Below are 12,969 nucleotides of genomic sequence, written 5' to 3'. Positions count from 1 at the left end.
GACTGGGTCCCTCGGCTGTCACTGCCGTCGAACCAGCTGTCTTGGGAGATCGACTATCCTGTTCCGCTCTCCTCCCCACGGCTACTGTTGCGATGACGCGCGAAAGTCGGTAGCTTGCAGTAATAGATAGACATTGTATGGTGTGGGCACAGAGCTTCCCCACCGACCATGTATGTGCTATGCTCAGCGGCCCTGAAATTCGTGAGGTGCACATGCAAGGAGATGGTCAGCCCGGCAATCCCGCTAGTTTCCGATGGAGGGGTTTTCTTCTTTTTAGGAGGATCGTTATTTTCAACATCATGAGCATCTGACTTCTATTCAATTGGGATAAAAGCGAATCCAGTGGGGAGGGAGGGAGGGGGAGGCTGTTGCGCAACTCGTAGTCAACTTAGGGCATCTGACTAAGAAATTAGGAATGCACGGAAAGTCTGAGGATGATATCGACAGTATAACAGTACAATATAATATAGCGAAGACTCGACATCGAAGGCTTGCTTGTACGTAAATGCGGCATGCGGCTATACTACTCCCGAAATAGATTCATGTATGCTGCAGAGTAACCATCATCTCAGCCGGGCAAGGCTATGTAAGTTATGCCCTTCCATCTGAGATAATCCGGCTTTGACCGCGACCACAACAACATGAGCTGAAAATCCTCCGCGGAAGTGTGATGTCACAAAATCGCATCCCTTATCATCCTAAGGGCTTGTAAATTATCCCTGGTCGAAACTTCTTCAGCAAGGTGAGCCGATTTCCTATGGCTGTCACGGCAAGGGAGGACAGGACAGTACTCGGACGGACGAGAATCTACTTTCCATGACAGCCAAGGCAACCATTTCAGGAAGCGAGACATTCCTAAGGAGGTAATCGGTCCACTCCCGGTCCGGTCGAGAGCTACGGAGTACTAGGGAAGTAAAACCCCTTTAGTAGTCCATAGGCGACAACCCAAAGGTAACATCGGTGATGAAATGTCACAGCTTCCTGCAGCTCAAGTGGATAGCATCATCGCCAGACAAATGATCGAGTCATCCACCCCCCATCCGCCGACAAGAATCTGTCAATCAATCATCCATTTTCAATGACCTGCGTTGATAGCGTTAGGTCGCCGAGGAGAACCCCACCCCGTTGCAGTTGCCGGCAAGGCAACGAACGGATGTACTAAAGGTGGTGGTGGTGGTGGTGGTGGTGGTGTGTGTGGCGGGCGGACTTATCATCCGGAAGCTCTTAACTGTAGAGCTTTAAGTCGCGCGGCGCTTAGCGGATAAGCCTGGGGGAGCGAAAAGCTATACTATAGCACCGCTGAGGAACCGGGGGTTGCATAGTTTGGATAGACTTCTTGTATCGCGGGGACCACTCTCAGATGGTGTTGCCCAGAAAGTAGAATGAAAGCCCGGTCAACCATGGTATGGGTGGAAGGAAGGGAGGAACGAAATAGTTGACACCAGATCCAAGAAAATGTCAAGGGACAGATGGAAGATCGATCGCGCATAGATCTGAATTGATACGTCCTGAGCTGTGGTTGAACGGCATCTCGATGATCCCCTTACTCGGACCGGTTACTACCGACCACACGCAGAGATGCAGAGATGGAAGGAGAAAATGGCAGACTTTCGAGAATGCCCGGTTCTCCCCCATGAACCATGGAGTGACGCTCACCGGGGGCACCGGGGGCGGATAATCAGTCATTATTGATCCCGAATAGTCAAGAGGCAAATCATGCAGGGTGCACTGAGTGGCTGCTCATCATCAGACCTTCTTGCAGTCATCAGCGGCTTGAAGCTCTTGCTTCCTTGACCGGACCGGACAATAAACGTTCGGGCTTCATATTTATCTTCAGATGACTCCTCCCCCCCCCCTCCCCTCTTCTGTCTTTTCCCCGAGGAGTTCTATGCGATGCGATCGATGACTTTGGTTTAGGATTTGAATTCCTGCTTGTTTGCTTGATTGTTTCTGTCCGTCCATTCCGTCGGTTTCAGGCCCCATTTCGAACTACCAAGGCAGCTATTGTTTTGGGTCCATTTATTCTTGTTCTTCTGCGGCTGTTACTTACTTTTACTATCATTACCATTCCCATTCCCATTACCGCTACTACTACTTCTATTATCACGGCTCCTTCTTCCTCCCCTTACGATTCATCCATCCACTTGCTGGCAAGCTGGAGCACTGGCGGTAATACCTAAAAGGACCATAATGTTGCTGCCCTGCGAGTCGGTTTGTGGTTGACTTCACCAAGTGGCTCCAACCCAAACCCCCGATTCTATTTCTCCATTTGTCCAAACCACCGCCATCTCCACTCCGCGCGAGGCCTCTTGCCTTGCTTGTTTGTGATTTGTTCCTGAGTCCCCCAAAGGTGGCATTTGCCTCCATCATCAACTTATCTTCTTCTGCTTAAGGCAACTCCGCATTAAGGTAGGTGCAAGAATTGTGTTTCATTGCCGTTCAACAGCCCCTGGACTATAAGCTCTGTTACAAGCCAACAAACCTACAACAACATATATACAACATTCTTGCCCACCTCTAAATCAATTGTCTCAGACTTAACTTTCCCCCCCTCATCATTGTTCATGCATGGTTGATTGATTGTTGTCTTCGTTGTAGCAATTTCCCGCTTGGCCTTATTGTATACCGCAGCATCACCACAAGTGTCTGCTTGTACTCGTCATTGAGTGCAGATATACTACCTACTCTTCGGCCATCGCATGACTGTTACTTCTTCTATCTACAAGTGTGATATTCACCTGGTTCGTGGTTTCCCCTCACCATTGGTTCGATTTCCCCGTAATCCAGCCCACGCCTTCATTGATCTTCAACCTTCTTTCTATTGCTTTTTTTGTCCGCATTTTTGAAGTTCATTCCCCTTTGGTTTCCTGCAAGTCCCCTGATCCATTCAGCGGCTTCAGCGGCACCTTGAGTCTATGACTGGAGGTGGTTCATTTTTTGTTTTTCCTTCTCTCTCTTTTTTGTTTGGGACTGCATGAACGCCACCACCCTTTGCTTCCACACTTATCAACTTCCACGTTTGCCAGAATTCTTGAAGGGTGTGAACCATGAAAGATCTCTCTCTCTCTCTTTTCTATTTCTAACATTTGATGTGTTCGTATCTTTGACAGGGTTATATAAATCGATTAGACGAGCAACCGACTCACGATTTATCTATCCATCAACTACCTACCTTTACCTTACCTGAATTAAATCCACTCACTGCACCAACCGAACCCGCTATCCGCCGGTGTCCGCCCGCCATTTGCCCATCTGGACCTGATTGACGCTAAGGCTCCATCTGCAACCCACATTGACGACGGGCAGTAATTGTAAGTTCCAATGATTCATTTTCATCCTCGTGTCTTGTCTCTGGCCTTCGGGTTTCCTCAGCTCGCCCCCAAGCTGAGAGAGAGAACGATAACCAGAAGAAAAAAAAAAGGGACGAACTCATTGGGTTCCTTTCTGGGTGAAAAAGAAAAAAAAAAAACCACTTCTTCGTTCTTCTCTCTCTCTCTCTCTCTCTCTTTTCTTGCCCTGTGGCATTATTATTCGCCCCCCCTCTTCCCCTACCGTACCTAGCCTTAGCCTTCTACCCTACCCTACCCAGTTCCCTTCCCTTTTATTCAACCCCCCCCAATAACTGCAATTCCACTTCAATTCCCCCCTAATCTACGCCTGACTTCATCCGCCTCCGCCTCTTTCAACATTTTCTCTCGCTCGGATCCACTTCTGGCTCTTCTGCTTTTAACACCTTCCTACCACCCAACAGGTCATTTAATCCCGCCTTCTCTAATCTTCTACCCCTCCCCATCCTTCTCACGTCGCCTTGTCATCCGAACCCGATCGGATCCAACATCCCGCAAATTCCCCTGGGCTATACTCACCCAACACCATTCTCCCCGACAAACGTTTTCTACCTAAGATCTCTTTTCCTACATTTTCCGGAGGAGAGATTTTTCGCTCGCTAGTCGGCCTCGACTCACCTCACGCTCCACTACGTCATCCCTCGCGTCGCAACGTCTAGACCGACGATCTTCCATTACGGTGCGCTAGGCGGAGGATTTGGTTGTCGGATGGGAACATAATCATGGCTGCTGCTCAGAGTGCCACCCAATCGCGTGGAGATGCGGAGATGTTGAAGCAGCCCATACCCCGGAGGTGAGTCTGCTACTATGGATGGATACTTCATCCGCCACCAGTTGGTCGCGATCTCGCGATGAGGATTACCAAGGTTCGGAGTGTAAAGGCCGAACCTGAATGCCCCCCATGCTACTCATTCCTTACATGTCACTTATGTTCCGGGTGATATTGCATGCATCATGAGTCAACGACGATAGGCCAATGACGCCAAGTCTTGTATCCTTATCGTCTTGGCTCACATCTGCACCGCCCTGAAGTTTTATTCCCCCAAAGCCATCTATTCGATCTCTTGTCATCTAGTCGTTATGTTCGAGGCGCTTTGCGATTTTACTGCTTTCCGTGTCGCGGCCGATCTAACAGGTCTTCATGTTCCTCTGCGGTGGCTAACTAGTTCAATAGCAGCGGTGTGCAAGAGGAAGACAACCAAGATTCGATCGGTTCAAACAGTCCGACGCCAACCGGAATTTCGACTCCACAGCCCGATCTAGCAGATAAGCGTCTGCCCTCCCTAAGTTCCAGTTACTTCCAGGTTGGTTCTCCCTCAAATAACAACACTCGTCGCCCCAACACCCGGTGTTCTTCTTCTGAGACTCGTGCTTCCGCGTATTCTTTCCAGTCGGATATGTCCGCTGGAGGAGGTCGCGATTCTCAAATTTTTGGTCACAATTCCTCACCTTCGGACTCCTTTGTCTTGATGGAGCGCCCGGAGGTTATGGACACCAAGTTATCTGTCGCTTCGCCGGATCAGAATCTTGAGACGAATATGATAGTACCAGAGACATTACCCCCCACGAACCTACCTACACCCCCGTACCACTCCGCTTGTTCCCTTCTGCAGAAAGAGTCGGATGAGAATGGATCTGGTTCTTTTACCTCGGACAGAGGCATGAGTTCTATTTTCACTACGTTGAAGAATTATCTCTCGCCTGCCGGGAGCATGTCTTCTTCTGAATCTCCAGCCCGTCGTCATACCTCTTTGCCAGTCTCCAGCGTCTCTGACGACCCTGTCCTTGCCACACACTTCTCCAACCCTTCTCTTCCTCCTTACATGTCAGATGCCCTATGTTTGGCGGATGCCCCCCTACTCGAACACGAAAAACCACCTGTCTCTATAACTTCTGAGAATCTGGCGAAGCTAACTGGAACCGTGTCGGATCTTGTGCGCTTTAAGAACACACCCCCACTCACTCCCCGGGCCATGTCCAACGAAGGATCGCAATCGGACAAGAAGCCGGTCACATCGTCTCCTCCAACATCAATTCCCGTACCTCCCCAGTCCGGCGATGAAACAAGCTCAACCGACGAGCTTGCCGGGAAACTCAACGAGGCATTCCCCCCCGAGAGAGATACCCCGTCGCCATCCAACGGCCCGCCCGTGGCCCCACTGAAGGGCAAGTTGTTTGTCAAGATTTCTGAGGCCAGGGGACTGCGACCTGGATTTGACCCCTATGTTGTGTGTGTTTTTGAATGGAACGAAGCGATTTCGAAGAGTGCCCAAGAGGAAGAAGACGCTTCGCTGGAACGGCAGCAAAAGGAACAGGAGAGTTCGGAACCCGAAGCCGGACGGCCGATGGCGATCCCGATGAAAAGTCGACAGAGTAGCAACAACAGCGCGCTGGACGGTCCCGACATGAGGGGCGGACGGGCTCCCGTGACTGATCCTCATTGGAATCACGAAGCAACTTTGTAAGTTCATTCCGTGTTTTATGTCACATGGCTCTTATGTCCAAGTTTCCGACAGTCGCTAATACTGAACAGCGACGTTTTCGGGGACGAGTCGGAAATTGATGTGTCCGTCTATGATCGGAACAACCATGAAGATTTTCTTGGTCACGTGCGACTGTGCATCAATCTGATGGAAGACAATAGCCGCCTGGAAGGTTGGTTTCCTTTGGCTTCCCGTGCGGCGGGTGACTCTCAGGTATCCGGAGAGATTCACCTGGAGATGCATTTCGAGAAGACAGAGAGAAAGCAGGTGGGACCGAACGACTTTCAGATCCTGAAGCTTATCGGAAAGGGAACTTTTGGCCAGGTGTATCAAGTGAAAAAGAAGGACACACGGCGTATTTACGCTATGAAGGTTCTTTCGAAGAAGGTCATCATCCAGAAGAAGGAGGTTGCGCATACTTTGGGTGAGCGCAACATTCTGGTTCGAACAGCCATGGCCGCTTCTCCCTTTATCGTCGGGCTGAAGTTCTCCTTCCAAACACCCACCGACCTTTACTTGGTCACGGACTATATGTCTGGCGGCGAGCTATTCTGGCACCTGCAGAAGGAAGGACGATTCCAGGAGGCGCGTGCTAAGTTTTACATTGCCGAGTTGATCTTGGCCCTGCAGCATCTACACGACCACGACATCGTGTATCGTGATCTTAAACCGGAGAACATTCTCCTCGACGCCAATGGTCATATCGCCCTCTGTGATTTCGGCCTTTCCAAGGCCAACCTCACCCAAAATGATACCACAAATACTTTCTGCGGAACGACCGAATATCTCGCTCCGGAGGTATTGCTTGATGAACAAGGTTATACCAAGATGGTCGATTTCTGGTCTCTTGGAGTCCTTGTTTTTGAGATGTGCTGCGGCTGGAGTCCTTTCTATGCCGAAGACACCCAGCAGATGTACAAGAACATTGCCTTCGGCAAGGTCCGTTTCCCTCGTGATGCTCTGAGCACGGAGGGAAGAAACTTTGTGAAGGGCTTGCTTAACCGGAACCCCAAGCACCGTCTTGGCGCCAAGGGCGACGCGAAGGAGCTCATGGCCCATCCTTTCTTTGACGATGTTGACTGGGAGGCACTGGGTCGCAAGGAGGTGATCCCTCCTTTCAAGCCTGTCCTCAAGTCCGATACGGACACTTCCAATTTCGACCCCGAATTTACCAATGCCCTAGAGAACAACAACTCTCTGAACGACCGCGCAGCCGCACTTGCCAACGGGCTCATGCCTGCGGGGACACCTCTGTCTCCCGGTCTGCAGGCCAATTTCAAGGGCTTTACCTTTGTGAACGAAAGCTCGATCGACCACCACTTCAAGAACGACACTGGCGACCACATGGTTGAGGATACCGAGACGTGGCCTCGAGCCCAACAGGTGTCAAGCAACCACATGGATCACCGCATGAGTGGCGTTCAAAGAACTGGTGAAGGCGGCGAGCCCGGGATCTTCAACGTTGATGATAATTTCGACATGTGATAATGGCCTGATGCATGGAACTGGAGTTGTGATTTATATCTTCTTGTTTTGTACATGCTTCTATGTGTGTGGATGGAATAGGCTTCGAACCCCGGATTCCTCTTGTCCATGCTTGTTCTCCAGGGATTTCTTTTTATTTTATAGCTTCTTTTCTGTGAGTACTTCTGGGAACATCATGCTGTACACACCCAGCGGCTTTGCTTTCCTGTTCTTATCCCTCTGCCTACTGTGTTAGCTCTTTTCTGATCTTCTCTATCATGTCAAATGGATAGATGGTTGGATGACTTTTATGATTGATTGCTTGAACTCTCATTTGTGAGTAGGACTTGTGGTTTTCCAGAACCACTGATGGTTCCTCATTCATCTGGGAATTACCAGTTGTTTATGCCCAGCATATCTTTCTAGTGCATTGCTGGATGATCTATGTCATGAATGTTTCTTTTCTGGATGCTCTCTTGTTATGGCTTTTGTGATCACTTTTCACAAGCCGAGTTCATTGCTTCGGTTTTCCTTGAACCTGGGAGTTGGTCGGACAGACTCGAAGAGATCATGCAGCGGCGTTCACGGTCAGGCAGCATGGCGCAGGAAAGGTCGTGTGCTTGTCTTTTCTTCGCTTTGAATTGGCTAGGTTAGAAGAGCTGCTTGTCTCTTGTAGGCAATGCATGTGCATAATACAATAAAATACCTGATTGTTTAGATCAATCGACCTTTCTCAGGCTTACTCTGAGTTTACAGTTACTGACTGATACATCACCTTGTCCACGTGACATATGAACCTTTGAGCCAACAGAATGGCTGGTGTTCCTGAAAGACCGCGGCTCGAGCAGCAGGCTTCAGGCTTCAGGCTTCCTTCCCTCCCTTCCCAACCACTAAGAACCTTGAATGAAGTTCCTCTGATCTTTTCCTCTCCCCGCCCTACGGAATGCTGCCCGTGTCCCCGGTGATAAACAAACCTTACACCCTTGAACAAACAACAACCAACACGCCCGCATCACCTCGTCACCAACCAAGCTGAACTACCCTGGGCAAGATTTGGAAAGGCATATTCGCCGTCTTGCTGCGCGGGGTTGGATTCTGCGTGCCTGATTGAGCTTAGTTCCGGATGACGACGGGGTGATCAGAAGCACTTCATGTTACCTTCCCGCCTGCAGCTGCGCCAATAGTTTCCCTTTCACCATCCATCCCTGCGAGAGGTTGCAAAAGGTCCCTGCTGTGGCGTACATATTCAATATCCTCCCAAATTGTCCGGTCATGCGCAGTCACAGTCATAGTCCCTGCCTCGGTTTGTTCTGAATGCAAGCAGCTGATAAGGACCCCTCTTCCCTGGTGAGGAAGGAGGTTTAAGCTTCCGGATGTGACGCTTGCTCGAATACCCTCGATTCACCGACCACCATGGCGAACATCAAGCTTGGTTTAGCGCTCGTGAGCAGCGTAGCGACAGCACTTGTCGTACTGCAGTTGTTCCTGCTGGTTAGCAACTCCAACGTCAATCAGCCGGTTAGGGTGCAGTCCCGGCTGCAATGGAAACAGAGAGCAACCACGGCATCTTCGGCAACTTCTGCGTCTTCCGCGGCGGAGAATGGGACCTTCTTACTTGGCGCAGGGAAGGCGGATATCACGGGGTAAACTCGATGCAGTCCACATTCTCTTCACACAGGACGACTGACTGAGTCGATGTAGACCCGTGGCGGAAGTCATCTTCAACGGCTATGCTAGCTTGGATCAGGTCGGTTCTGGCCTTCGACAACGCATCTACTCCCGCGCTTTTATCGTCGCGAATCCACAGAACACAAGCGATACCTTCATTTATCTCGTACTGGATGCGCTGACGGGCGACACTGCTGTGCGGCATGGTGTACTTGAAGGCCTCGCTGCTTTAGGTGGCGAGTATACCAGATATGGAGAGAAGAACTTAGCTCTCACCGGGACTCATTCCCACTCAGGCCCAGGCGCATGGATGAACTACCTCCTTCCTCAAATCCCAACCAAGGGCTTCGACAAGCAGAGCTACCAAGCTCTCGTGGATGGTGTTCTACTCTCTATCCAGCGGGCTCACGAAAGCCTGGAGCCAGGGTCTCTCAGCTTCGGTTCTATTGATCTTGAAGACGCCAATATCAACAGAAGCCCTTATGCCTATGATGCTAATCCTGCAGATGAAAAGGCGAAATATTCTGCAAATGTCGACAAGACGTTGACCCTCCTGAGATTTGATAGAGCATCTGACAGCAAAACAACAGCGGTGTTGTCCTTCTTCCCGGTCCATGGAACGTCGATGTATGAAAACAATACATTGGTTACTGGGGATAACAAAGGCGTCGCTGCGTGGCTTTTCGAAAGAAGCGTCCAGGACGATGAGAACTTCGCGGATGGCTTCGTCGCAGGCTTCTCCCAGTCTAATGTCGGCGATACCAGTCCAAATGTCCTCGGAGCATGGTGTGAAGATGGTTCGGGAGAACAATGCAAGTATACGGACAGCACTTGTGGCGGGAAACCCGTAGACTGCCACGGCCGGGGGCCCTACTTCACCGAGAAAGATAACGGCGCGAAAAGCTGTTTCGAGATCGGGCGGCGTCAGTATGAAGCCGCAAAGACATTGTACAGCCAGCTGGGCACGAGCCCGACAAAAATTCTGCCTACCGAGGTCCGCTCGTTCCATGTCTACCGCGACATGTCGAACTACACCTTTCAGTCACCTTTCAACTCGAGCACTTTGACTACGTGCTCAGCAGCACTAGGTTTCTCATTTGCCGCCGGCACTACTGATGGGCCGGGGTATTTTGACTTCACTCAAAATGGCACTGGACCCGCAGAGTCCAATCCTTTGTGGTACGTCGCCCGCGCATTCGTCCACCAGCCATCGGCGGCGCAGCAGGCTTGCCAGGCGCCTAAAGAAATTCTACTTGACGTTGGTGCTGTCACGCAGCCGTATGCTTGGACGCCCAACATCGTGGACATCCAAGTTCTGCGTGTAGGGCAGTTGTTCCTCGTCGTTTCTACAAGTGAGGCGACTACAATGTCTGGCAGGCGCTGGAAGGAAGCTATCGCGACATCTGCGAAGGAGGTGCTTTCTATCGAGAATCCCCTTGTTGTTTTGGGAGCTCCGTCGAATAGCTATGCGCACTACGTAGCTACAGAGGAGGAATATGGAGTTCAACGTTACGAGGGGGCTTCTACTCTATACGGCCCCAACACCCTGGCTGCATATGTGAACTTGACCCTGACATATCTACCATATCTTGGGGACACCACCAATACAGCCAGTCTCCCATCGCTGTCCACTGGCCTGGAGCCTCCGATAAACACAGACACTTCATTAAGCTTCATCACGGGTGTGGTATATGATGGGTCCCCTGTGGGGAAAGCCTTCGGGGATGTTGTCTCGTCTCTCGAAAATGCCACTTACTACCCTGGGGACACGGTCAATGTGACATTCGTGGGCGCAAATCCGCGGAATAATTTGCGACAGGAATCGACTTTTGCCGCTGTGGAGAGACTGGATCCGAGCACGGGCTCTTGGGTGGTGGTTCGCAAAGATTCAGACTGGAATCTTGTGTATAACTGGGTCAGGACAAGCACAGTGCTAGCCTATAGCCAAGTTACTCTTCAGTGGGAGATCGAAGACGACTACTACAACACTGGCAATCCCAACTCGCTGCAGGCTGGGACTTACCGGTTTCACTACTATGGGGACTCGAAAGCGTTGACAGGCAAGATCACTGCCTTTGAGGGAATCAGTGACTCTTTTGTTGTTGCATTGAATTGAGGACAATCGGCGTGTTCTGGATGTCGAGCTGTCGCAATTGTAAGTTGCGAATACGAACAGAGGAGTCAAACAATTTACTAGGCACTATGCGAGTAACTATACTAGTAGCCGCAGGAAACGATTTGTTGTTGAGGCATAGAGTTGGGCTGTCTAGTCTATTTTTGTAGTGTCTCATCATAGTACACATGTAGGATGTGAGGCTTCCCAAGCAAGCCATGTTTTCCGTCAAATACTGAGCTTTGGTGGCTGTGCTCTTGATTCACTCCTATCTTATTCAACAAAACAAGATGATCGACAAGATCCTGTCGAATTTAACGATGCTGGACTGCCAATCAAGCCGGTGGATGGTGCAGCACCGCATGATGCATGGATCTTTTTTTGTTGTCGCGCGGCAATTCGTCTTTCTTCAGCCAACCACTTCATCTCCACTCAGGGCTTGATTGTCTCATCTCCCGCTGGACAAAGACCTGAATCAAATGGCTGCTGGGCTTAAGAGATGGCTGTCTCCACCCTCATAACACTGTTCTTTGCTCTCTTTGCTCCCTTTGCTCTCTTTGAGTCTTTCTTGCCATTGTCTCTCATTAGTCTTTCTTGCTTGTTGATTGCCTCTCGTTCAAGCCAGAATGGGTAAATAGCTGTTCTGACCCGATTCGCAAGCCATGTTAATTCCAAGTCGCACAACCACCTTCTTTACAGTTTCGTTCTCTTGCATATGCTATCAAGCTTAATTGTCAAGCCTATCGCTTTGCATGTTACAAGATGCATCTAATCCACGCTGCCATCGTCTTCTATGTCTTCACCTATCCTTGCTCGGCCGGCCCGATCGCTCATCTACTTCACAAACCCAGGGACCTGGAGTCTTCTGGTGCATTGTCACAAGCCTCACATGAAGCCCCTGCAGCTGCAATCTCACTCGGGTCTCGAGATCTCATCGAAGGGGATGAAGATCTCTTGACCATCGTTCCTGTGACACCTACCAATCTACCACAATCTACGTCTGCGACAGTCCAAGATGCCTCCAGTTCCAGCGCGACAGTTGCCAGCCTTTTGACTGACGAGCCTTCACCCACAACTGCCTCTACTGTTCAGCAACCTACATCTAGCACACCTGTAGCTGGATCAAGCACAACAGCTCAGGCGGACATGACGGGTTCCAGCGTCGCTGTTCCAGAAGACTCCGTGGCTTCCCAGACCCCGACCAGTCAGCAAATGTCTTCTAGCACAGTTCCAGCTGAAGCAAGTACAGGGGCACAAGGAGAGCCCACCGGCCCTAGTGTAGCTTTGCAGCAGACTTTGCCCAGCACAAGCGCCGCTGTACAAGGATCTTCATTCACACCTACCCCTACTGTTCATGTTGTTCCAACCAACACAGGCGCGACCAGTCAAGGGGATCTGACAAGCTCTAGTAGCTTGGTCGCTCAGCAAGCAAGCACGAGTGCTCTAACCGAAGGAACCTCATCAAGCACCAGTGCCAGTGTCGTTGTTACCGCTAGCTCACATATAGCTTTTCAGCAAGCCTGGTCAAGTACAAGCGTAGCTCTCTCGGAGACGTCACCAGGCTTTTCATCAAGCGCTCTTTCCAGTCCGATTGTGCCAACCGCGTCTGTCTCAAGTCAAGCCGTGCAAGACACCCCAACCCCAAGCGCAACAGCCGGACAGCTGGGTAGTTCGAGCATGGAATCCTTTTTCGGAACAGCTAGCACATCATTGCCAGTGCAGGAAACTTTCAGCTCAAGCATGGTGACTCCGACAACCGCCGTCGCCTCAAGCTCGTTTTTTCAGTCTTCTACACCGGCCTCCACTGGCATTGGATCTTCCGTGCCCGCAACCACCCAATCGTCCTTTACACCTGCGGTTACACCTACGTCAACTTCTGTCGCTAGAAGCTCTG

General features: G+C 50.6%; 2 protein-coding genes across 2 annotated transcripts; both read left to right on the top strand.

Annotated features, from left to right (window-relative positions):
- Window positions 1-4,069: 4,069 nt before the first annotated feature.
- Window positions 4,070-7,315, top strand: schA (serine/threonine protein kinase SCH9; the record flags this gene model as incomplete). Its single annotated transcript, XM_025667958.1, has 3 exons — window positions 4,070-4,140; window positions 4,522-5,808; window positions 5,881-7,315. The coding sequence occupies 3 exons, from the start codon at window positions 4,070-4,072 to the stop codon at window positions 7,313-7,315; spliced, it is 2,793 nt and encodes a 930-aa protein (XP_025528002.1).
- Window positions 7,316-8,707: 1,392 nt separating this feature from the next.
- On the top strand, window positions 8,708-11,078 carry BO86DRAFT_379081 (neutral/alkaline ceramidase; the record flags this gene model as incomplete). Its single annotated transcript, XM_025670655.1, has 2 exons — window positions 8,708-8,937; window positions 8,996-11,078. The coding sequence occupies 2 exons, from the start codon at window positions 8,708-8,710 to the stop codon at window positions 11,076-11,078; spliced, it is 2,313 nt and encodes a 770-aa protein (XP_025528001.1).
- Between the last annotated feature and the right edge of the window lie 1,891 nt (window positions 11,079-12,969).

This window comes from Aspergillus japonicus (assembly GCF_003184785.1).
Source record: "Aspergillus japonicus CBS 114.51 unplaced genomic scaffold BO86scaffold_22, whole genome shotgun sequence".
NCBI classification, from domain to species: Eukaryota; Fungi; Ascomycota; class Eurotiomycetes; order Eurotiales; family Aspergillaceae; genus Aspergillus; species Aspergillus japonicus.
This window is presented reverse-complemented; position numbering and strand designations above follow the sequence as displayed.